This window comes from Cricetulus griseus, chromosome 8 (assembly GCF_003668045.3).
Source record: "Cricetulus griseus strain 17A/GY chromosome 8, alternate assembly CriGri-PICRH-1.0, whole genome shotgun sequence".
NCBI lineage: Eukaryota > Metazoa > Chordata > Mammalia > Rodentia > Cricetidae > Cricetulus > Cricetulus griseus.
The window spans coordinates 52,545,161-52,570,361 of NC_048601.1; the positions used below are offsets into that span (position 1 = coordinate 52,545,161).

Consider the following 25,201-nt stretch of genomic DNA (forward strand, 5'->3'; position numbering starts at 1 on the left):
CTGTTCCAGACTGTTTGAAGAAAGAAATCCCTTCTTGGGGGACACAGTCATGTTGGCATGCCCACTCTGACCCTCCCTGTAGACCTTGGGCACATCCCCTCTGCTCACAGGGCCTCAGTCTCCCACATTTTCATAGCTGCTCCTTGGCTAAGTCTAACAGGGCTGAAATTCACACGGGCTCCCATTTAGCCCTACCCAAATCCACTGCAGACCTGCTGCCACCACACCCAAGGTGACCGACAAGCAGCTAGGGTCCACATCTGAGGAAGAGGAGATACAGGAAGGAGCAAGTGTGGGCCGGAGAAGAGGTGGGAACTGTAATAAAAAAGGCCAGCTAGCTGACCTGTGGATCTCACTGCAAGTTTATCAATTAATACAGGGATCCTGTGACATTTTGGTACCAATGTCAAATTTCAATGTTTTATAAAAGAAATGAGACAAAGAGACTGAATAACCTTCTTTTTGTGCTATTTGATCATTTTTAATAATGTATATGTATATTCTTATAATTAAACAACAAAAATCTTTTTAAATGATTTTCTTCTTTTTTTTCTTTTTTCTTTTTTTTTTTTTGTTTTTGAGACAGGGTTTCTCCATGCAGCCCCAGCTGGTGGACCAGGCTGGCCTGGAACTCACAGAGATCTGTCTGCCTCTGCCTCCCACTGCTGGGATTAAAGGCCTGTGCCACAAGGCACAGCTGGGATTTTTTTGTTTGTTTGTTGTTTTTGTTTTTTAAATGAAGAACACAGTGGAACCAGGAATGGAATGTCAGCTTTAGTCATAGTCGTGGAGTGGAGTTCTAAAGCCCTTTGTGGCTGTTTCCGGTCTGCAGGCCGTCACCCAGCCTTGGGGGACCTTGCCCTGTACCCATCACCTGTCAGGGTACGTCTCCCTCCTTCCAGGGCAAAGACGCAAGACCAACCATATCAGCATGATTATGGTAAGTTATAGAGTCACAGCAGGAGCCGCTCAGGAGTGGCACAGCTGCCCAGATGCCACCTGGAGGGATTGCCTCACATGGCACCTCATGGGGCAAAGGTCGTGAAGAAGATGTACATTTTGGCCAGGAAGGTAGTGACAGAGCCCTGCCGCCACAGCTTCATCTCTACATCCAGGGCAAAGTCCCGTGGTTCCAGAACGGACCTCTGCAGGGATACCACACCAGTGTAGGCATTGAGTCTGCTTGTGACGAAGTAGCCCTCCTCATTACCCTTGGTGATGGTCAGGGAGATGGTGTCTCCAGCAAAGGCGGGAGCAGGGCCGATGCGGAAGATGTGTGCAGGTACCAGTAAGCCAGTCTGGAAATTGAGCTGGTAATGTGTGATGCGAGCCGGCGAGGTCTGGCACTCTGTGATATCCTGGCATGTGGTGCGCTCACACTTCCTGTGAGGGAAGGATGCTCGGTCAGTGGCTGGGGACCCTCACTCCCATCCCAGAGATGGGACAGACTCCAGCAGTTGGCTCGGGAACCAGTGGACCGGAGGTCAAATGTGAGCTCTACCCATAGGAATACAGCTGCCTCAAATAAGTAATTTACCCCTCTGGGCCTCAGTTCCCACAGCTGTGAGATGGTCTCCCAGGGGTGTGTGATTTACAGTGCCCAGCAGCCCTGTCAGCAGCTTTTTCATCCAGGTTTGTTCCTTCCTTTCTTCCCCTTCCCTTTCCATCACACCCCACTTACTAATACAACCTGATTGCTGTCTGCTCGAAGCCACACTCCACCTGTCTCCTCTTGCAGTGACAGGTGTTGTCACTTCCAAGTTAAAGTCAGTTTAAATTCTTTAGCTCCCTCACCTGGTGGCCTGTACTGAGGAGGCCACATCCAGGCAGCCATTGGAGAGGCTGAGGGGTGAGGCACTGAGGCCTCAGTCTACCACCCGGTGAGTGCCTCATGGGATCCTGTAAATGCAGGCCAGCTGCCAGATGACAGGCAGGGATGGGAACAGCTCGATGGTGCGCTCAGGAGGCCCCGACTGAGGTTGTCCCATGAAGCTACACCTTGAGGCTGCACTGGCTGCAGGTCCCCAGAACCTCCCAGGAGGTAATGAGTAGATTTATAACAAGGGGCCAAATACTGGGGGGTTGTTACACTGTAGGTAAAGCATGAGGGGTCTCTGTGTATGTGTGTGTCTGTGAGCTGAAATTTCCAGCAAATATTATGTCTCTGCTAAAGATTCTACAAGGCCAATTAACTTATTGATTTCATAAAACTGTTTCCATGAACATGTTATTTGCAGCAACCTTGATTCATGTTCTCTGGCCATGGTCATTCATATCTGGCTCCAGATCAAACTTCTCCCTTTGAGGTGACAGCCCTCTTTTTACACGGACAGTTCTCTATGTCTCTTCTAGTGCTTTATAGGAAAGGGCAGGAGGTGGCCATGGCAGGAACCACCTGTCGTTTGGCCTGTGGCATAGTGACAATGAAGGGCACTGGACCACACCAGAGATGAAGACACTCACGTTTCTGAGACACGGACGTAGTTTGGTGGACACTCGAAGCGCAGGCAGCGGAAACTTCCCTGGATGTTGTGGCAGGTCTCAGCCTCAGAGCAGTTGTGGGTGCCCAGTGCACACTCATCCAGGTCTGGGAGGGGAGAGTAGGGCTGTTAAGAGAGTCCTCATGACGTAGCAACTGAGGCTGAACCACTCCCACGCTACTGGAGGCCTGAGTTCCAGATAGCCATGGGGTCTAAGAGCATGGCTCACTGTACAGCGCCATCTCACTCACCCCACTGTGAGGCCTCAGTGCCTCACCCCTCAGCAGCACAAGGTCCTGACCCTACTTCTCAGGTTTTCAGAATAAAGCTCAAGGTGCTTTGCTTTTACATCAAGCCCTACCACAATTGGGATGCAACCTGGTGCTGTGCTAACTCCCAGCACCTACAGCTTCCAACCTGAATGCAGAGCTGCCCAGTGCCTTGCCTGTGCCCAAGGCACTCTTCCCTCAAGACACACAGGGGTAGGGAGAGCTAGCCACAGAGACCCATAGATCTGCTCACTGCACAACAGGGCTACCTAGGCTCCAAGTCCCAAGTGTCTCCTGAGCGGGGTCAGGGCCCCTCCCAGCGCCATCTTGCCTTTCTGCCTTAGCAGGCCCAGAATTTTGTGATCAGTGCCACTGACCTTAGAATCATAACTCAGAATCCATCTCAGAGGAAGAGTCAAAGTCACAGGGCTGGTCCATCCCAGGACTGTCTCCTATGTAGCAAATCTGACAAACTCAACTGCGGCTTGTTGTGTCCCAGTGACAGGAGCCACCTCCCCTATTTCCTGACTTGCAACTCTGACTGGGGGCATATATCAACCTGCACTAGACTAGTGTTGGCCTCCTTGGGACTCCTTCCCTATACCCTGGTCGTGGACCACACACTTTCCTGTCCCAACCTACTCCTGGACAGAGTGGTAGACATTTGAGGACAGCAATTCAGGTCTCTGAGGCTCTGCTTCCAGTATGTTCACAGACAGTCCCTTGCCTCCTCACACCAGGGCAGGGTACAGATTCAAAGCCAAGCCTGGGAAATTGTATGCTGGCATGAGTGGCAGGAAGTCCATCACCTTCCTCATCCCAGGTCTGGACACTGGAACTACTGTCCTGAGCTCAACTGTTCTGAGAACGTGGGATTAGTGCTGCTCTCCAAGCACGAGGCAGTTCACAGTGCCTGATGCGTGCACAGAACTGCTCAAGGCCTGGTGGAGTGGAAGCTGTCACTACTCACCCTTGCAGGACCTCCCATTGGCCATCATAGTGTAGCCCTGCTCTGGGCATGCACACTGGTAGCTCCCGGGCACATTGACACAGCGGAAGGTGCAGAGAATGCCAGCGCCCTGTGCACACTCATCGATGTCTGGTAGAAAGGATCAGCTGGTGAGCCCCGGCCATCCAAACACAGCCAGGAATCCCAGGGGCCCGTTTACAAGGAAAGACAAAAAGGTTCTAATGGTGGGTGTGAATTGCTCAAAGTCACATAGAAGCTGGGGACTAGAACTGGATTGTGCCTCTCAGAATAATGTGTGCTACTGATTGATGGTACCGGCCAAGGCCTAGACAGGTGCCAGTTTGATGTGGGTGACATACTCCCGTTGAGATCAGGGTCACCATCCCACTTTACAGTAGAGGAAGAGTGGAAGACCCAAGGTCCCACAGCAGGCAAACTGTAGGCTGGGATGTGAACTCAGACCCAACACTAAATCCTCAGTACAGGGATCCCAGTACATAGGGAAGGGGTCCCCCTTCTTCATGAGACTCCTTGGAGAAGACAGGTGCCCACCTGTGCAGCTATGCCCATCCTCTGCCAGCTGGTATCCCTGGCGACAGTAGCACTGATAGGAGCCATAGATGTTGGCGCACTCCTGGCTGCAACGCCGAGCCTCACACTCATTCACATCTGTAGGGACACAGTCTCCATCGTGGTGGGTTCTCCCAGCCCATGTTGGGCTGGGCTGGCTCACCAGTATCCTTGTTTAGACAGACATTCCTTTCAGCCACCCTTTGTGTGTGTGTGGGACCAGGCAAGGAACTCATCAAGGGCAGGTCCTCTGGCCCAAGGCAGAGCCTTATGCTAGCCTGTTGGGGACACACAACTGCTGGAACAGATGACTCTTGAGTCACCTAGGTACAACATAGGCCACAAAGAGCTGACACTGCATGACACAGCTCCTGAGCTTTGATGGTTGCCTTGTGCCATCTTGGCAGCAAACTCCTTGTGATCACAGTAGGAACAGAGCCTGCCTGTCCAAGTGGGAGTCAGGTGCATGGGGTCAGAGGCCAGGGGTCAGGAGTCAGGGTAGGCAGTACCTTCACAATGCTTGCCATCTGCAGCCAAAATGAAGCCAGCAGCACAGGAACAGCGGTAGGAGCCAGGTGTGTTTTCACACGTGTGCTGGCACAGGCGGCCCGGTGAGACCCAACATTCGTTCACATCTGCAGGGGAGACAGTGAACAGCAGGCACAGAGAGGACAGTCAGCAGGAAAGTGGTACAGAAGCAGAGTTACCCAGAGTAAAGGGTGTAGAGACAAGGAGGACAAGATTATAAGACGGCTAGAGAAGGGAATCCGAGCCAAGAGGAGGTGGGTAGCTTGAAGGCTGACATCCAGAAAGGTCCAGGCCAGAGAGCTAAAGGGGCACAGAAGGTTAGGTTCTTTGTTCTCAGGGATCCCAGACCCCCAGCATCTCTTACCGATGCAGGTCCTGCCAAATGCATCCCTCTGGAAGCCAGGCTTGCAGTCACAGCGGTAGGACCCAGGGAGGTTGTGGCAGAGTTGGCCCTCACCACAGCGGTGCACACCTGTTTCACACTCGTTCACATCTGCGGGGCAGGCAAGCAGAACACCCTGAGGTCAGATGGCCCTTCTAAAGGGCTTCTTGGGCAGAGAGCTAGATGGGCAGGCTCTGTGGATTCAGGGAGGCTCCAACCTTACCCACACATTCAGAGCCATCTTCGTTGGCATGGTAACCACGCCTGCAGACCAGTGGGTTCCTCTGGCAGGTGTAGGAGCCCACTGTGTTGATGCAGCTGAATCCTGAGCGGCAGGGCTCCAGTAACGATGTGCATTCGTTGATGTCTGCAGAAGGAACAGAGTGATGGAAAGCCTGTCTCACTCCTCCTGTGCTCATCTGGCCAGCTTTGTGCTTTAGGCCTAGACCATCACACCCCTGAACCTTGGTGCCTGAGAGTCCCACCTCTGAAAGCTACAGCCACTAGGCTGACTACAATCTGTACACATCTGTCCAGTAGAACAGCTAAATCAAGAGGAAGGTAAGGCTGCTCAGGGATGACTAAAGGGCAGGCCCCTATTCTTGCTTTTCCAACAATGCCTTCAGTACCAAGAATACAGGGGCCTGCCAGCTGCTCCCCAACTCTGCATCTCTCTCTCTCTCTCTCTCTCTCTCTCTCTCTCTCTCTCTCTCTCTCTCTCACACACACACACACACACACACACACACACACACAGTCCCACTACCTGCCATACACTATCCCTAATGTTTCTAGTGTAGTTTGCTTCCTTCCTCAGGCCATTGGCCAGTGTCACCTCAAGGAGACCCTCCTAGCTGGTCAAGGGTTGTTTATTATTTATTAAAGTATACATTAATTACTGAACATGGCTGCTTATTTGGAGCAAACACTATGGCTGTCCCCATTTAGAACCCCGGAACACAGTAGGTATTCAGTAAATGTTGTCCACGATGAACCACTGAGAAGCTGTGTGGATATGTATGATCCTCTCTGGCCTGGAGGGGTGGTCCTAACGTCCCCAGGATCCCAAGGATCCCATGTACCCTGGGGCACGGTAGTGGCAGACACTAAAGGCAGGGAGGGCTCCAGTAATCAGGCTGGCTGGAAGAACCCCCAAAATCTTGGTGAAGCTTCAGACAGGCAGATCCCCTTCTGCCATTTGGTCTCCTTGTGATAAGCTGTTGCCACATGGACTGCCTGTTACCTGACCAGTCTTCCCTTCTGCACATTGCCAGCCCTTTGCCTTTCTGTGTCATTGTCCCTTCTGCCACCTGTGTTCTGACAGGAGCCAAGTCCGAAGCTCTGGGGACATGGCCTGTCCTGGCTGTTTGGAAGGGGTGACTGACATCTCAGACCTCAGGACAATGAGGTCAGCATCCAGCATCCAGCATCCTGGATGTCCCTACCCTAAACACAGTGTGGAGCTGATCTAGACCTCCACAGTGGTCTTTGACAGTGAAGGTACCTGTGAGGTTCACTTCAGTCAAGAACCCTGTGACATTGCATCAGTTGACAGTTCTTCCTGTCAGCTGCTTCAAAAACACATGATCTGCATTCTTCCAGTGTGGTCCCACTGAAACCTTGGAAGAAACAGCTCCAAGGCAAGTGGAGCAGCTACCATTTTGTACATGTCCTGCCCACCCACTCAATGGATGAAGACATTGATGCTGGGAGGAGGGAGCAACCAGTTAGATCCACCAGGCCTTTAAAGCCCTCAAGATCCCAGGAACCATGGCCCATAGCCCACTTACCCACACAGTTGCCCTCAGGGTCCTGCAAGAAGCCGTCCATGCAGCGCTGCCGGGCCTGGCAGTAGAAGGAGCCTTTGGTGTTCTGACATGAGAAGCCTGACTGGCAGTTGTGTGTGCCTGTCACACACTCATCCACATCTGCCATACAGAGGTTGAGCATCAAGGGTGGGAGGCACGTGGGTCCCACCCTCACACCTAGCAACCCTGCCACACACACCCCATCTTCACCGTAGCTCAGCAGTCACAGAAGACTGCATCCTGGAAAGGTAGCATAGCCGAATCACTGGGTAGACCCATACCAGGAGTTAAAATGATACAACCACATTCCCCAAGCTCCTCTATGGTCCCTGACACCATTTAACATCCTGAGCTCCTCCATGCCCCGAGCCCCTCCATGGTCCCCACCACTGCTCAAAGCACATGAAGTGATTTGATTTATACCATCCTCACAGCAACACAAGAAGTAGATCCTGTGACTAGCCCATCTTCCTGAGGGGGACACTGAGGCAAGGCAAGCTTCCACTGCTACAGAATGTCAGGCAGTCTGGCTCCCTCCCACACATCACCCCACACTTGTGAGGAGCAGACAGAAACATGTAGCAGGAACACAGGGGCTCACACCTGGGTTCCTTGCCACCATCCTTCCTTCATATGTCAGAGGTCTCTGTGTGCTGTTGCCTATGCCCAAAACGCCCTTTGAGGCAGGCTCCCGTCATCTGGATCTCAACTACCGTCACTTTTATGGGGGCCTTTATAGGCCCACACTTGAGACACACCCTTCCACCTCCCATGGTCACTCTGCCATCTCTATATTCCCCACTTCCCCTACCACAAGGTCACAGAAAGGTCACCTCACACCAGTGTTGATGGTACCCAGAACCCCCTCTGGCATTAAAAGAAGCTTGAGCTGGGCGTTGGTGGCGCACACCTTTAATCCCAGCACTCAGGAGGCAGAGGCAGGCAGATCTCTGTGAGTTCGAGACCACCCTGGTCTACAAGAGCTAGTTCCAGGACAGCCTCCAAAGCCACAGAGAAACCCTGTCTCAAAAAACCAAATAAATAAATAAATAAATAAATAAATAAATAAATAAAGCTTGAGAAATACATGTTAAGATGATTAAAATCTCTCCTTAGAAAGCTAGAATTTTCCAGCAAAAGGGACATGAACAGTCCTCTGTGGGGTTCCATTTCAGTGTGTAAACAGGGGAACTGAGGCACAGCAAGGGGAAAAACTGGCATAGAGGCCAGCAGGTGGTAGGAAGGCCAGGGGTAGATGCTGGCCTTGTCCCAACTCCCATCCCTAGCCTCAGACCCCTCTGCTCCAAACACCCCCATCCTAAGGACAGGAAAGTGGGGGTGGGGAGACAGTAGGGGCAGGGGTAGGGATATGACTGCATCTCTGGGGTTCGGTTCGCCTAGGGTGCAGAAGTGGGGTTGGGCCTTAGAGCTTTCTCACCTGTGCACTCTCCATCGGTGAGTGCGTAGCCTGGCTCGCAGGTGAGTGTCTTGTAGCATTGGAAGGAGCCTGGCGTGTTCACACAGTGCTCGTCCCGCGTGCATGTGTGCAGGTCTGTCACACACTCGTTGATGTCTGTGTGGAGATCGAGGCAGCTGTCAAGGCCTGCAGGGGCTCTAGATACCTAGGCCTAGCACAACCAGGCACCAGGAGGCAGGAAACACCAGACTCTGACCTCAGGTACTCACCACGCAGCGAGAAGCATGTAGCTGATGTCCCTCATCCAAGTATCCCTTCATTCAACAAAGATTTATCACACCCCTCTATGTGCCAAGCAGGGCTCTTGGCAAGAGGGATGGGTGAGTGAAAAGACAGAAACACCTGCCCTTGGAGTAGACACTTGGAGATGCTTGCATATGCAATGAGGTTGCTCAAGAGGGCTATGGGGCAGGCTGGGGTGTAGACAGGTCAAGCAAGTTTAAGGCAGGAACCAGGAGCACTGTTAGAGGGATGGCATCTGAGTAAGAATGTGAAGAGGTGACAGCAGGAACCACTCTGACAGTCCAGGCAGAAGGAACAGTTATATGACAGGCCGGGTGAGTTCAGGACCAGCCCAGAGGCAGGAGTGGCTGTAGGGGAGAAAAGAAAATGTGAACAGAGGAGGTTAGGACGAGGAGAGGATGGGAGCCACAGAGGGTTCCTGGTATAGGAGTGAGGGCACCCTGGCTGGAGCTGGAGAAAAGTTTAGGAGGAAATATAAGTATCCCTAGAGGGATGGTGGCTGGTACCACTGGGTGTGGGAGAGGGCAGAAGCAACAAGATCCACTGATGGCAGAGGTAGGGGTAAGAGAACCAGGAAGTCAGTAAAGCTTTGGGTTGAGCAGCTAGGTAAGGTATCAGCACCTGGGGTGGAGCGGGCTGGGGCAGGTGTGCGAGGAAGGTCCCAGAGTTCTCTGGGGCTAAGAGGTAGCTAAAAACTGAACTCTGTGCTCACGGACAGAGCCAAGGAGAGTGGTCAGGTGGCTGAGCTCACTGGAGGGAATGGGTACATGAGGAAGAGGTCAAGGACAGACATTGGGACACTCTAGGAATGAGCAGCTGGCAGGAGGGAACAGAGAACTGAGGCAAAAGGAAAAAGAAGTCACCAACCCATAATTACATCTAGGCCAGGGCTAAGGTCCCATGGGGGCTCTGCCCAGCTCTGGATGTACCTGGGACATAATGGCACTAGGCTCAGCCTAATCACTCAGTGCCACACTGGCCAGCACTTATTCTGTGCCATGTTCCTGTGGCCACACAGTGGGTCATCACAGCCCCAGATCTTCATGTGTGGCCAGTCAAGCAGCTGGATCAAACCAGGCAGGTGGAGACACAGATGAAGAGTTGTGAGGTGCCTGGGGCTCAGCTCAGAGACCTGCCCGCTTGGGCCCTGCAGTGCTAGCAGCTGCTTCTATGAGGGTAACTAGGGGACCAGGCAGGAAAGTGGGGTAGGGGAAGAGACCCTTCCAGGCAGAGATGGCATGGACAGGAATGGGGACAGGGAAGTGACAGTTCTGGTCAGCCACCACAAAGACTTCTAATTTACAGCTCGACTGGCACAGAGAGGCAGGACCCCAGGAGTTTCCCAAAGCTGGGGGGCCTCACAGTACTGAATGACAACAGCCACCACTCACAGAGGATCAGCAGGCATCGGGAAGTTACAAGAACTGTTGAGACTCGCTGTCTTGTGATCCAGGGGTGGCCATTTCATAGATGGGGCTCTCTCTCTCCCCAAAGGGATGCCACTGGACTGAGTTATGCGGTCAGCAAGGATGTCAGGGCACATGGTCCAAGATACACCCTTTTCCTCACTGCCTGCTTCCCACTGCAGGGAGGCCCCAGAGCTGAGGCTGTGCCATCTCAGGTCCCCAGTTCAGCCTAGCTGGGAACTTTAAAAGCACCAGGGGGTCCTAGCATAAGCCACACCTACTCCTGTCCCCAGCTTCTATGCCTCAGTGGCTCAGGAATCCTGCCAGAGCTCCTCACAGGAACTAATGCACCTGACCTCCACTGTGACCTTCAGAGGCAGCCACTATCATCTGTCACTTTCATGGAGGGGGAAAGAAACTAAGGCTCGGGGTATTAGCGGACTTCAGCGAAGCCACACTTCATCCTAGCATGACCCTGCCCCTCCTCTGCTTGAGTTACTGCACTTGAGTGGAGCAACTGGGGAACTCCCAAGCCCCCAAGGGATATCTGCATGGAACAGGACAGTGGGCTGATAATTTTTGCAGAATTGAGAGAAGAAATAGAGCATGCTCATAAATCTTGCTGAATGGAATGTATCTTGGCTTTCTTATCCTCAGGCTCATCTTCCAGCTGCTAAGGACCCTGCAGCACAGGTCTTAGCTGCCAAGCCAGGGAGTGGCAGGTGGGACATCCTAAGAAGGGGATCACATGCCTCCCAACAGGCACACACAGACCCGGCCCACCCAGGAGGAGCTGCCACCACCGGCAAGCACGTCAGGAGGGTCATGTTGTACCACAGCTGCAGCCAGGCAAACATGTCGGCCAGCACTGCTGCCCAGCAGTGCAGAGGAGTACAAGGACATGTCCAGGCTGGACATGGTCCCCAAGCACAGGCAAGACAGACAGGATTCTGGTCACAAGCCCTGAGCACTTTCCCCACAGTTCGCACCGCCATAGCTGTCTCCTTCCTGCTTTGTGCTTTTCCCCATCTCCAAGTCCTGTCCATTCTTGGAAACAGGTGTAGATTCCTCCTCCCCTGGGCACCACTGGCGAGGGTGACATCTCCCTTTGCCTGTGTCCCTGTCATAGCACTGGTCAGTCTTCCCAACTTCCCCACTATTCAGGGTTATCTCTGAGATGCCCGAGACCAACACAAGACATCACGGACCCCTTCCTTGTCCACAGAACCCCAGAGTCCTAGGTAGACAAGAAGCCCAGGCATGTTCAGGGCTGGCACAGGACCCACAACCTCCCTGTCCATTGAGGGAAGACTCAGAGGAGAAAGTACCATCTATTCATGGTCACATAGCAAACGGATGCTGAACTGGGTCAGCTGGACCCAGTGCAATCCACTCGCCTCTCCGGGAGAGTCCAGATAAATCTGTAGGCAATCTAAGTGGCTGAAGTAACAAGCTACATGGCCCAGGCTATGTGAACACTGTATTTGTCCCACAATCCTCATAGGTGTCAACAGCTTCCAATAGCTGAGAAAGACAAGATCCAGAGCGACTAGGGTCCTGCTTCCAGCCCAGGCCCCCTGACTCCACACTGCTGCACAGTTCCTGCTGCCCACATCTGGCCTCCCTGTCCCTGACACACCAGGGAGCTACCCCATTAGCTTTCCGAGTCACAGGCATACCTGGGAACACAGCCACCGAGAACAAGCGGGACAAGACACCGGGGACACAAGGATGTGACACAGAGCGCAGCAGGCCGCTGTGTGGGAGCTCACATGCAAAGGACAGGTCCTTTAGCATGTGACACAATGTGGTGGACTGGCGTGGAGCAGAGCAGACAGCCGTGGCACGGGCAGCAGGCAGGGGCTCCAGCTTACCCACACACTTCCTATGTGCGTTGAGGATATAGCCCTCTGCACAGAGCACTGTGTGGTTGACACAGTAGAAGGATCCCAGGGTGTTCACACAGAACTGTTTCCAGCTACAATCGTGAGTGCCCATCAAGCACTCGTCTTGGTCTAATGACAGCCACAGAAGGAAAAACAGAAGGCTGTTAGAGAGGTATGGCTGCCAGGGGCATCCAGGGACAGAGAGATAAAAAAACAAAAACAAAAACAAAAACTAAACAAGCCAAAAACAAAACAAAACAAACAAAAAAACAAACCAAAAGAAACAAACAGACAAAAACTTCAACTATGTGTACCTGTCAGTGTGATTGCTGAACCCTGAACCCAAGTTGAATTTGTAAAATTCAAGGTTAGAGCTGGCTCCCAATACCCAATAAAGGCAGATGGAATAAGTAAGACTCAGGAGGGCAAGCAACCAGCCCACATCCACACCATAGGCAGCAAGCTGCCCCCAACCCACTCTCTGTAATGCTCAAGGAATTAGCAACAGAAAAGTCTGCAAGTTCAAAGGCTTTGGGGTCCTGGCTGGCAGCATTCACAGAAGGGGGGGGGTCCTCCAGAGGCTGCCAAGTTTTGCAGGGGATATACAGAAGGGCCTTCATGGGCTGGTTTATGAAGTTTCATCAGAAACAAATCTGGAAATGTTTTTAAAAATTCTCAGGCTGTCCCAGCTGGGAATCCATGTGATTGTTTCTGAGAACAGCGTGGGGCAGGCCGCCCTGTGTGGGAGCTGTGCACACCCTCACAGATGCTCCTTTGCAATCTCTGGCCTTTACCCCTCAACTCCTCCTGCTGGAGTGCTCCTGGGGAGAAGGGGCACATGGGAGAAAGTGAATACCAGCCAAGGCACATGACCAGCAGAGGCAGTATACTGCACACCCCAGGTCCCTGGTAGGGATCAGATCTGGAGAGTTCTAAACCAAGACACCCTTTCTCAAGTCTCCAGAGCCCTGGGGGAGAATCAGAGCCCAAAGAACACAGTATCCCCTGGGTCTCTTGTCTCCACATCAGAGAAAAAGGTCAGTTGTCACCATGCTGTGTGCCTTAGCTACCTTCTTGAGGCTCACAGGGCGATGTCACTCATACATAAACTGAGTCTCCAGAATGATTGGACGTGGCATCTGAGCTTCAGAGAGGAATGTGGGCATCCTCTTTGGACAGACTTGATCATCATATGTAGACATTCAAACTATGTCTTCCGAGCCTGAGCCCACACATATCCTGGACTTGTAACACCCTATCCCTCCTCTGTCCGGATAGGAGGGGGTAAGGTCCTACAATGGCCCCACCAAGACATTGCTGGTGACTGGGGTGAAGGAGGTGGACTTTGTGACCATCACTCTTCATGCGCTTGTGAATGGCAGAAGAAGCTCCCTGTCATCAATGTCAACTGTCCTTCCATGACTGAGGCCCTTTTCCTCACTTCAGGCATGGGGGTAGAGTGGGAGTTGAGGCCACTTCTGGATGCTGCCTCTGACAAACAGTGACGCAGCGCTCCCTTCTCCCTCCCTCCCTCCCTCCCTCCCTCCCTCTCTCCCTCCCACCCTCCCTTCCTCCTCCTCCTCCCTCCCTCCCTCCCTCCCTCCCTCCTTCCCTCCTCCCTCTCTCCCTCAAGCTTGAGCATGGATAAACTCAGAGATCAGACCAGGCCAGTCCTCAGGGAGCAGTGGGTTGAGGATGACCCATGTCTTGCATGGGTTCTGGATAGAACACAAGTTCTGAGCTTCCCCAGACCCCCTAATCAGGACAACTGGGGAGCCTGTAGAGTTCCCAGGAGTCTGTATCCAGCAGGCCTCCAGGTAACATGGGTACAGGTTCAGGTCTGGGAACCATCTTCTAGAAGGCAGCAGAGCAACCAGATAGGAGCCGGGATCTTGGACCTCTCCAGCACCATGGTGAGCCCATATTACAGGCTCAGTGACACCACAGAGAACCACCTACACTGATCAGGTTCTGTCACAGCAGCTGAACCTCATGATCAGGGTTACTTTAAGTCCTAGTCACGCCTACCCGAAGCCCTCATAACAGGACAGCCTGATCTGCAAAGGTTAAAGGGTGATCCCAAGGTACTCACCTTCACAGGACACACCATCCGCCATGATGGCGTAGCCAGGGAAGCAGGAGCACATGGCTGTGCCTCCAACAACACGGCACACCTGCCGGCAGGGCCCATTGTCTGAGGGAAAATTCCTGCTGTCAGAACACATAGGCCTTGGCCTTGACCACACAACTTATACCCAAACTCTGAGATAAGGGTTGAGGTCTCCACTGCAGGCCCAGGAAGACAGATGTGAAGAAAGGAGAACTCCATGCCGGTGCCTTTTCATGGGGTCCCCAGGAAGTGGCACTGGGAACAATATTTTGGGATTTCCCCACACACCATTCAGATGCCAATCCAATCTTCAAGTGCCAGGGAGGACAGTGAGGAACAAAAGGTAGGAGGCAGGAAGGAAGACTTCCCAGCATTCCTGAATAAAAAATTGGCTTTACAGGAATGAGACAGAGCAGGAGACCCACTTGACCAGGGTCACATGGACACCCAGAATCCCCCAATGTCACCACCTCCTTCTCAGTCATCACCAGGCAGGGCCCACCCTTTCCACAAAGCCAAAGCACCTGATGGCCTGGACCAGCTCGCATACCTCCAGCCCCAGAGCCCTCCACACCACATTGGCCAGACTTATACAGCCCAGGCTCTGCAGAAGGCGCAAGCCTCCACTCACCTTTGCAGGTGTTGGGCTGTGGCACAGGCAGTGGGATGGTGTTGGGAGACACCTGGGCCGACTCAGACCTCGGTGCAGATTCCCGTGCAGTGTCCAACTGTGGGGCACCTCCATCTGTTATAGGCAGAGTATACAGCAGGGGGCAGGCTTACATCTTCTGTGAGGCCTTGGACACTCACAGGCAACCACACCAGGCACTGACCACTTGCCCATTCATGAGCAAAGAAACTGAGGTTCAGGGTACAAACATACCTTGGGCAAGAGCTATCTCATAGCTACTGGGAGAAGGCAAAATAAGGAAGGAAGAAGTAGGGGGTGTCTAGACTAAAAAGCAGCTCCACCCCATACACCTGGCAGGGAGAAAGCCATGGTTCTAGGTACACAGCTAGGGCCTGGTAAGGGTCCAGCTCCAGGCAGTCTTCAGAATTCCCAGAGCTAGGAGTCTCCTCTGGCTTCTGCCAGCATCAACACAGGGGCAGCAGGAAGAGAGGTAGCCTAGTAAGGCTACCCTCCAACAGCAGGACAAGCCTGTGCCTGGGCTGCCTATAGCTCACCTGGGCGGCAGGTGCGGCCGTCACCCTGCAGCTCAAATCCAGGGAAGCAGGCACAGCGGTAGGAGCCCACAGTGTTGATGCAAAGATGCTGGCAAAGCTCCCCCGGGAGCAGCAGACACTCGTCCTGGTCATCTCCCGGCAGGCTATTGGGCAGTTCAGCCTCTGTGCCCAGTGACAGGGCCTCCCGATTTGCCATCTCTGCCTCTGAAACTGGGGTGGTTGGTCAGCATTTGGAACACAGCCAACTTGGCCAATGGGTGGTTGAGCTCACAGGATCCAGGAAAACAACAGAGGCTCAATGGATGGTAACAATAGAGGAGTGAAGGAGGGAGAGAGGGAGGCATGGATGGAGGGATGGATGGATGGATGGATGGATGGATGGATGGATGGATGGATGGATGGATGGATAGATGATAGTGAATCCATGGTAACAGTCTGAGTCTTTACCACCTGGGTCCCTTCAATAGGACAGGACCATACCTAAAGGGGGCTCTTGCTAAAGTAATGAAGTAGAGTCATAGGAGTGCTGGCCTGGGTTGAGACAGATCAGGATATGACCCCTGATTGCAGCTTTCTTATCTGTGTCAGCACAGGGTCTTTTTGAGGTCCTGGGACCCACTGCCTACTCTGCAGAGGGTAGCAGGTGAGAAGAGAAGGTGGCGGTGGCTGCTGCTGCTGCTAGGCTGCTCTGCACTGGCCTAATACCTCAGCCCTTGCCATCAGCCTCAGGCAACAAGAACAGAATGGTAGCATGAGGCTGCACTCAAGGGCATGTCCTGGGGAGGGTGCCTGCATTGAGCTCCATCCTGAGGAGCCCTGGCCTGGTGCGCACAGCTGTTCTGGGGACCTAGAACGGTGACTGGGCAGAGGCAGACCAAGGCGCTGGGGTCCCTGAGCACATCAGCATGTCCCTCCATGGGCTAGGCCCTGTTCATTGCCATCTGCATGTCCTTCCTGTCATCCTCCCAGCAGAAAAGGAAAGGTCTCAGGCTGTTTCAAACAGGACTTAAAGTAGAACAGTCTGTTCCCACCACCAGTATCTCCCAGACCCAGAAGACTCCAGAAGCTCCTCACAGGAAAAGGTATGACGTTATATGGGTGGTTACATTGGGGGATGGATGGACCCCGCCCAGCTGTGTTGTCCACCCGGTCCCCTGTGTCATGCTCTGACTGCTGATGCTGATTCTGAGTTTCCTCCTGAACTCTACTTTGAGCCACTCTCTGGGTAATAAGTTGTTCTTCAGAAATTACTGTCTTTAACCAGCACCTTGGATGAGCTGGTGGATGGGTGGGTGGGTGAATGGGTAGACAAGCAGATAGAGAGATGAATGGAGAGATGGGTGAAAATGGATGAGCAGGCAGGTGGGTGGGTGGGTGGTGGGTGGTGGGGTGGTGGGGTAGGTGAAAAAAGAGGTGAATGAGTGAGTGGGGGATGTGGATAACGGGTAGATTTGGGGATAACGGGGAAGTATAACAATGAATGGATGGACAGATAGGCAAGTAGGTGGATAAGAAGTGGATGGATGGATAGATGGATGAATGGTGACAGATGACAGACTGATGGACAGATGACTGGATAGGGAAAGAGATAAACAGAACTGAATGGTGGAATGGGGAAACAGTGGAAAAATGTGGATATGGCCAGAGCGGCCAGGGTGGTGAGGGGATGGTTGAAGGTCACTGGTGATTGGTGAGTGGCACTGAGAACTGTGTAGGACTGCCACAACAGCACACAGTTAGAGTCCTGCCAGTAGCCACAGAACCCTATAGAGCAGAGCTCAAACTTCAAACCCCATACAACAATGGACCAGGATCCCTACCGTGGCCTGTGGCCACCCAGCCCAACCATCCTTAGTGCCCTAACCATCTTCCTCCAATTGCCTCCACATGGGAGGCAATTGGCCTGTACCCACCTCTTCGCGGGGTGGCCTCAGGCTCTGGTGGCCGACGGACCTCAGGCACTATGAGGGGCTCTTCGCCTTCACAGCAAGACAGCATGACATGGTTGCACGGATAGCCCAGGTTGGGGTTGGATTCACATGACTGGCCCTCGGCCCGCACTCGGAGTCCCAGGCCACAGCAGTCACAGCATTGCTGAGGAAGACAGAGCGTCAGCACCGGGCCCTCAGAGCCTACTTGACTTCCCACGGTCTGCGTGCCTGTGACTCATTCGGTATCCATGAGCATAGCCTGGAGCAGGCTCTGGGGTGAATTAGCATTGTCTAGTTCCTCTATCTGCCTGTATGCTCTCCCAGGGTGGAGGGTGACCCACCCCTATACCCCAAGTCTGGAGAAGGGTAGGACTAATGTTAATTTTCTTTCATGAATGAATAAATGTCCCTTTGGAAAGAACTACAAATGAAGCCCAGTCCTGCTCACCATGCCCCACCCTTAGAAGCAGACTCTAATCCTGTCAGCTCAGCAAAAAGAGAGCATTTCTCAAGGGACCTTACAGTCCTGGTGGCTTCAGGACAGGGATTACTTGGAAGTGAACCCATCTCACTCTCCCTGTTGCTCCTCAGAGTGTATATGTGATGAGGCTCCTGGTGTCATGTCATGCCATGAAGGGACCTGAAGCTAACACTCAACAATGACAATTCAACAACAACAAAAAAAGAGGTTGTATCCCTAAGACTATGTAGACTCACCTGGCCAACAGCCACAGGGAGATCTGATTTACATTATCAAACTGTGGCAGTAGGTTGGGTGCAGCAACAACTCCAGCTTCCCAGCCTCCCCGGCACTTAGTTTGTGGCTGGACAGCTCAGCAACTCAGAGAGTAAGTATGTGGCTCCAGCTTGGGGTAACCAATCACTTGCTTTGGTCACTAGGGTAAGATAAAAGTGACCATATGCCCATTTTAAACCTAGACTTCTAAAGAGCTTGCATGCCACTAAAATGTGGGTTTGGCATATGCCTACTCCAGGGCCCAGGGCAGGTCTAAGGCCACTGAGGCCCTTGAAGGGGACTTTGGAACACTAATTTCTTATGTGAGCAACTGGCTCTACCACGCATATCATGCCATGCCATTTCACCATGGGCCAAAGGCAGCATGGCCAACCTGAAACGTTTCACTCTCATAATGGAGTTATCTCAGGCATGTCACAGTGAGGAAAGCTGAGCAATACATGCTTTCAATCTCTTTCTCAGAGTTCTATCTGAACCAGGCCCAGCCAGCCCATTGTGGGAGAGAATGGTCCATTCAGGGAACAGAGAGAGTTTAGCTGTAGGCCACCTACATTGCCTGGCTCCAGAGAAGCCACCAGCCAGTGACAATCACACAGGCCCAGCTAAACATTTTTTTTTTCTGATGCCAAGCCAGCCACAAGCAGATACGATGAGTGATACTCCAGTCCTTCATCTGATGCTACACTACCCACTGCTGAAGGCCACATGGCCACAAGTTCCAGGTGCTGGCACTGGGCCTTGCCTGCCCCAGGATGGGCAATTCCTTGCTCCTGTTTTATTCAATGGGGAAACTGAGGCTGAGAGAAGGGAACTGGGCTTAGGGTAAAGGTAACCACAGAAGGACTCTGCGCCTGCCTGCAGCAAGATCCTCTTCTAATACCAGGTCATCTCCCTTCCTCCTGGTTTATCCCTGTCCCTGAGGCAGCTTGGGCCTGCCTGCCTCCAGCCTCCAGCAGACACATGCAAGGGAAACCAGCTTCTAGAACTCCCAATGCTTGCAGCCACACTGATCCTTGGACCACCGTGCACTGCCACACAACCTCCACCCGAAGACCTCTTCAGGCACTCCCTTCAGGCACACCACACCCTGCTACACTCAACCAGACCTGCCTCAGAGAAAGCAAGATGTCACTTGGGTTATTACTGGAGTTCAAAGCATACTTTGTGGATTTGTTGACCAATGCCATGACTGTTAACATTTCCTGGGAAGGTAGTGAGTCTGTCCCCCACCCTGCCCCCAAGATGTGGTGTCACCCATCTCAGCCACAATTGCAGAAGGGGGGACTTGCCTTGTACAGGGAGATGCCACAGGTATCATTGTCCTCAGCTCCACAGGCCTCACCCTCCTTGGCCCCCATGACGCCAGCCATGCAGCTCTTCTCCTTCAAGTAGGAGACACAGCAGTGCCTCTGGGCTATCCTGAAACAGGCGGCTGCCTCAGTACCTGTCTTCTTGGGACCCTCCCCTGGAGGGTGACAGTCCCCACCTCACAGAAGGGAGATGGAGTGGAGTCCTGAGAAGGGAAGCCCCCGCCCGAGGTCTACAGCAAGTGCGGCCAGGACTGGCAGCAAGGCAGGCACAACCCCCACCAAGTCTGAGGCCTGGGACCCACTGGCCTCAAGAGTTGTGTCCTTGACTCTGAAGAAAGGTGTTGGCATTCAGAGTTCCACTACCAATCCTGAGAAAGAGAGACCCAAACTCAGAAAGGACAGGGTAAATCTGGTGAAGAGAGTGGTCACTACCTGGCCCTCTCTGTTGTTGGTTGTTTTTTAACTCTTTACTCTTTAGGGGGCCTGCCACCCAGCTCCCAAATAAATCACATGGAGGCTTATTTTTTCTTATTAAAAGCCTGGCCTTAGCTTGACTTGTTTCTAGCCAGCTTTTTTTTTTTTAACTTAATTTATCTCATCTACCTTTTGCCTTTGGGCTTTTACCTTTCTCTATTTCTGTATATCTTTTCTTTCCTTCTTATTCCATGTTTGGCCATGTGGCTGGGAAGCCAGCCCTTCTTTTCTCTCTCCTTGACCTCTCTCTCTCTCTCTTTTTTTTTTTCGAGACAGGGTTTCTCTGTGTAGCTTTGGAGCTTATCCTAGCACTCACTCTGGAGACCAGGCTGGCCTGAACTCACAGAGATCCGCCTGCCTCTGCCTCCCAAGTGCTGGGATTAAAGGCGTGTGCCACCAACGCCCGGCTTCTCCTTGACCTCTCTTGCTTCTTGAGCCCTCTTTTTCTCCTTCTATTTATTTTCTCTGCCCTGACAGCCCACCTGTCCTTTCTCTAGCTATTGGCCATTCAGCTTTTTCGTAGACCAATCAGGTGTTTTAGGCAGGCAAAATAACACAGCTTCACAGAGTTAAACAGATGCAATATAAAATAAAGCAACACATCTTTGCTTCATTAGGCAAATGTTCCACAGCATAAATGAATGTAACACATCTTAAACTAATATTCTACAACATCTCTCCACGTCGCCAATCTGTGGAAGAGGAAGCTGAGAGCCAGCAAAGCTTAGATCAGGGGAGGCAAGGACTCCACACTACTTGGGAGGGACACATAAAGGGATCAACTGTCCAATGGTGGAGCCGTGGTCCATGTTGTGGGGGAGCTCAAGAGGATGTCAGTATTCATTATGGCTGCAAAGCTCAAAATGCCTGGGGTCTGAATAGTGTGCACGTTCTAACTATTCAGTAACCCAAATGGGAGTGGCAAAAAGGAAAAGGGAGGGACAGAGTTAGAATTTAAATTTCTCTAAAGAAGGCAGACTGGGGTCAGGCACGGTGGGTGGTGCATGCCTTTAATCCCAGCACTTGGGAGGCAAAGGCAGGCAGATTTCTGTGAATTTGAAGTCAGCCTGGTCTACATAGAGAGTTTCAGGTCAGTAGGTCTACACAGTGAGACTCTGTCTAAGAATTATGGAGGAAGCAGAGGCAGAATGAGCAGGACATTAGAAAATATGGGTTCTAATCCTGGCCATACTACTGGTGGGCTGTGCAGCTCTAGGAGAATCGCACTGCCTCTCTGAACTTCATTCTCCTTTCTGAAAAAATGAGTAGGTTGTGAAAGATGAGCAAGGGAGATAATAGCTGCCCAATCCTGGCAGGGCAAGCAGAGCACACACATTTGAGCCACAGCACAGGTGGCAGAGGAGAACAGAGGGCAGCCAGGCTGTGGAGAATGTAGGGTGGCTGAGCTGGGGGAGCGATAGCTGCAGTAAGTGGGGAGCCCAGCAACCCCAAGGTGGTGATGTCCCTTTGAACTTGTTCTAAATTACATACCATTGCATTTGCCCACCAAGACAGCCACAGATCCACATGGCCAACTGACTCTCAGGACCAGTCATGTGATCACCTGACACTCAGGACCTCTCTGTCTCTCCATCAGCCTGGCCAGATGGCTCACTGCATTCACTCTGGGTCACCTTCACACACCTGGGGCCCAGAGAAAGCAACAGCAGTTCTGTCCACCCCAGCCACTCACCTGCAGACGTCACTCTCAGCACCGTTCTGGGGGATTTCCTGGCACTCATCATTGTCGATGGCCCACTGCTGGCCAGCTGCACAGCATGTCTCAATCAGGTCTTTGGTGGAGACTGTGGGTTGCAATGAGGAGGTGTAGCTGGGTTTCGGGTCCACCAAGTGCAGTATGTACTGCAGACACTGGGCAAGGGAACCTCTTACCCCCAACCCCCATCCACCCCCTACCCTGCACATCCAGCTCTCCCCTTCTAAGGAAGCACTGGAGAGACTTGGTCCTCCTGCAGCCAATGGGTAGCCAATGGCTGGCTCCAAGAGCATGCAAACATACTTGTGTGTGTGTGTGTGTGTGTGTGTGTGTGTGTGTGTGTGTGTGTGTGTGTGTATTTGGGGGGGTGTTCACTCCAGAGCCCACAGGATCAGACTGTGTAGGCAGCAGCTGACCTGTAACTTGTCTAGTCCCTTCCCTAACCCTTATACTGTTTTGCCTAGACATGTCCCTAAATGAACCATTACGGACATAAGAAACCCTGACTTTGGTTCTGCTTCTGAGGAGCCTGACCTGAGTAGCCCAGATGGTGCAGGAGACAAGAAAAGAGCTTCAGCGGGCTTGTGGGATTCCACTAAGAGCTATCTTAAGTTTCTTTTCTCAGGGATGTAATGGTGAAATCTAACTAATAAAAATTAACACAATGATTAAAACTAAAATTAAAATTAAAACTAAAATTAAAACTAAAATTGATGTATTCAAATAGTGGCTCTTTTTAATACAGTAATAGGAAATTTAGCAGGAAAAATGTCATTTAAAAGAGAACTCCAGATTTCAGCATTAAGCATGTTGTCCAACAAGAAGGGAATATCTGTCTCTGTCTCTCTCCTTCTTCAATTTATTTTATGTATTATTATTTTTTTGCCTGCATGTATGTAAATGTACCACATGAATGCAGAGCCCACAAGGGTCTCAAGAGGACATCAGATCCCCTGGAACTGGAGTTACATGTGTTTTTGGGCTGCTGTGTGGGTGCTGGGAACTGAACCTGTGTTCTCTGCTAGATCAGCAAGTGCTTTTAACCACTTTATTTGAAGCACATACCATGTATGCATACTTGAGTAAAGGGTCTATGTACTCAAGACATGAACTCTCCTGTATGTGAGCTACAACTTTAATACAATTATAATCAAAGACCCAATCTGTTTATGGGGTTTGTCAAGGTGATTCTCAGATTCAGATAAATAGCCAGGCCTGGTGTAACCAGCCGGTAATCCACTACTCAGAAGGTCTTGCGGCCAGACTGTAGTTCAAAATCAACTTTGTGAGACTCTGTCTCAAATTGAAACCCTAAAAACAAAGAGGGGCAGGGTTATGGCTCTCAACCAGGCTGACTGCTTCCTTTTCCCTTTTCAGGGATCAAATCTCATCAGAAAATGTCTTCCTGACCTCTGTGTACCCCAACCCCATCACATCACCCCACTCAGCCTCTGTTTACAAAAGTGACTATAAAAAAGTATACAAGCCAGACAGGGAGATACATGCCTGTAAACTAAGCATTCTGCAAGCTGAGGAGGGAGGATTACAAATTTGAGCCTGGGCTTCATAAAGACACACACACACACACACACAGAGAGAGAGAGAGAGAGAGAGAGAGAGAGAGAGAGAGAGAGAGAGAGAGAGAGAGTGAGAGACAGAGAGAGAGACAGAGAGAGAGAGACAGAGAGAGAGAGACAGAGAGAGAGATCCTGGGGTCCTGGCCAGGCAACATATGATGGATGTCTTAAGAGATAACAATGACAGCCCCAATGTGCTGAGTGCCAGCAGCAAGCCAGGCGAGAGGCCAAACACTCCAGCTGTTGTTACTCCCTCTGCCCAGAGGAAGTGGAAGACTAGAGAGTCCAACATCACTTCCTCTCTTCCCTTTCTCTTCCAGGCAACATGGCAACAGCCAGCCTTGAATGACGTGAACCCAGCCTCCAGCAGGCCAAGGGGTTGCCACCACATGGACTTGGTGGTCTTCTCTTCTAGTTTCTTGGTCTCAGACCAGATTTTAGCCTGCACTTGGTAGACTTCCACTATTCCCCTGGCTTTTCCCATCCCAGGTTTTCTTACTTCAAAGGCATCTAGAGCTATGACCTCATGCTGGAAGGTCAACCTATTTGGAGCATAAGGGGGACTGGGTCTAATGTGGATGGTCCTGAGGCAACTCCCACAGGCTTGGCTCCTTCCCTGACTCCAGACATCCCAGCCTCTCTGGGGATTTCTTGACCTCTCTGGCTTCTGGCCTGTGGGGTATACACCAAGGATCCTCCTCTTCATCACACTCTGACTCTTAGTGACATCCTCTGGTCTATGGGCCTCCTATGTCACCTTCCCTTGGCTCCTCCTACACTTCTATACCTAGCTTGGCCATAGGAATTTGTGCCCCATCAGCACAAATTGACTTGCTTCAGGCTGACCTGGCTTCCCAAGGCTGGGATGTTTGCCTCCTCCTGAAGCCTAAATTGCTGCCTCACAGGACTTTCTTGTGTCAGTGAAGTCCCTGAGTGTCCTAAGGACCCTCCAGGACAAATCTATACCACAAGGGTCACCTCCAAAGCACACACAGTCCACCCACCTATCTCATCGCTCTACCTCACCTAGTGTCCCTCTGCTTTCATCTGTCCTCCAGTCACTTCCAGGATGGTACCCAGGTGACTGTCCACTCACAGGAATCAGATGAGGACTCCTCTGTGACTGAAGTCCCATGGATGGCCCTGCCTCCTTCTCCACTTTTTCCCTTCTCTGCTCACTCATTCCTTGGTGTCTCTGCCTCATTTCTTCCCAGGGTCTGAGCACTTGCTATACTGTCTGCCTAGACTCTTCTACCCCTCTTCCTGCCTTGCTTCACCTCTACTCTCAACCAGAGGTTGCTCTTTTCCCCTTTTCAGAGATCACTTTTCCTCAGAGAGGATCACCCTGGCTTCCGTGTACCCCAACTCTACCACATTATCTCACTTACCCTTTCTCACACTGCGCTGGCCTTGGGTAACTCTGAGCCATCTTAGGGAGCTTGGAACTGCATGGAAAGCCATTATATGATAAAGTGTCTCACACACACACACACACACACACACACACACACACACACACACACACACCCCGGTGTGACAATCAGGCCTTCAAAGCAGTTCTCACCCTTCTGCCTGGTCACTTGGGCCTCTGCTTGTTGTCCTCATTGGTGATGATCTATGCATCTATGCTAGGAGCACCCTCCTCCTTCCTGGCTACCTGGGGAATGTCCATCCATCAGGCCTTAGGAAGCCCATCTGATATGACTTCTCTGCCCCTCCATCTGGCCAGCACCCACCTGCCTCTGGGAAGGTGGATTAGCACCCACTTCTGGTCACACACACACACACACACACACACACACAATACCAAGATAACCCTCACAAGTGACACACTTATCCCAATATAACCTTGGAGGGTCCTGTGTCCAAGAATAGGTCTGAGTCACCTCAGGTCTCCAGTGGGCAACACAGGGCCCAGCACTGACCCAGAACACCACACATTCTGCTTCTTAGGTGGGACATTCAGGCTTTCAGTGTCCATCATTGTTTAAAGTTCACCAGCCCATGATGCCTGTATGTGTAGTAAAGGGGCCTCTCAGAGAATGCCCTTTCCTTCTGCATACATGGTTTGGTGTGTTGCACCCTTCTGAATGAACTAAGCTATCACAACACAGCAACAGA

The 25,201-nt window shown here is 51.9% G+C and overlaps 1 protein-coding gene across 2 annotated transcripts in view; it reads right to left on the reverse strand.

Moving 5' to 3' along the window:
* Nucleotides 1–664: 664 nt before the first annotated feature.
* Nucleotides 665–25,201, reverse strand: part of Fbln2 (fibulin 2) — a 38,454-nt gene continuing 13,917 nt past the window's right edge. The window contains exons 2-17 of one of the 2 annotated variants that reach the window (XM_035448861.1): nucleotides 21,480–21,591; nucleotides 19,292–19,421; nucleotides 17,228–17,408; nucleotides 15,315–15,524; nucleotides 14,761–14,874; nucleotides 14,112–14,213; nucleotides 12,008–12,148; nucleotides 8,446–8,580; nucleotides 6,990–7,127; nucleotides 5,423–5,566; nucleotides 5,182–5,310; nucleotides 4,799–4,924; nucleotides 4,272–4,388; nucleotides 3,720–3,848; nucleotides 2,464–2,587; nucleotides 665–1,383 (exon numbers count right to left, since the gene is read on the reverse strand). In XM_035448861.1, coding sequence (XP_035304752.1) covers nucleotides 1,026–1,383; nucleotides 2,464–2,587; nucleotides 3,720–3,848; nucleotides 4,272–4,388; nucleotides 4,799–4,924; nucleotides 5,182–5,310; nucleotides 5,423–5,566; nucleotides 6,990–7,127; nucleotides 8,446–8,580; nucleotides 12,008–12,148; nucleotides 14,112–14,213; nucleotides 14,761–14,874; nucleotides 15,315–15,524; nucleotides 17,228–17,408; nucleotides 19,292–19,421; nucleotides 21,480–21,591 — 2,390 coding nt within the window. In that variant the 3' untranslated portion in view covers nucleotides 665–1,025. The remainder of the gene's footprint in view (nucleotides 1,384–2,463; nucleotides 2,588–3,719; nucleotides 3,849–4,271; nucleotides 4,389–4,798; nucleotides 4,925–5,181; nucleotides 5,311–5,422; nucleotides 5,567–6,989; nucleotides 7,128–8,445; nucleotides 8,581–12,007; nucleotides 12,149–14,111; nucleotides 14,214–14,760; nucleotides 14,875–15,314; nucleotides 15,525–17,227; nucleotides 17,409–19,291; nucleotides 19,422–21,479; nucleotides 21,592–25,201) is intronic. The other variant, XM_035448862.1, reaches the window with a different exon arrangement.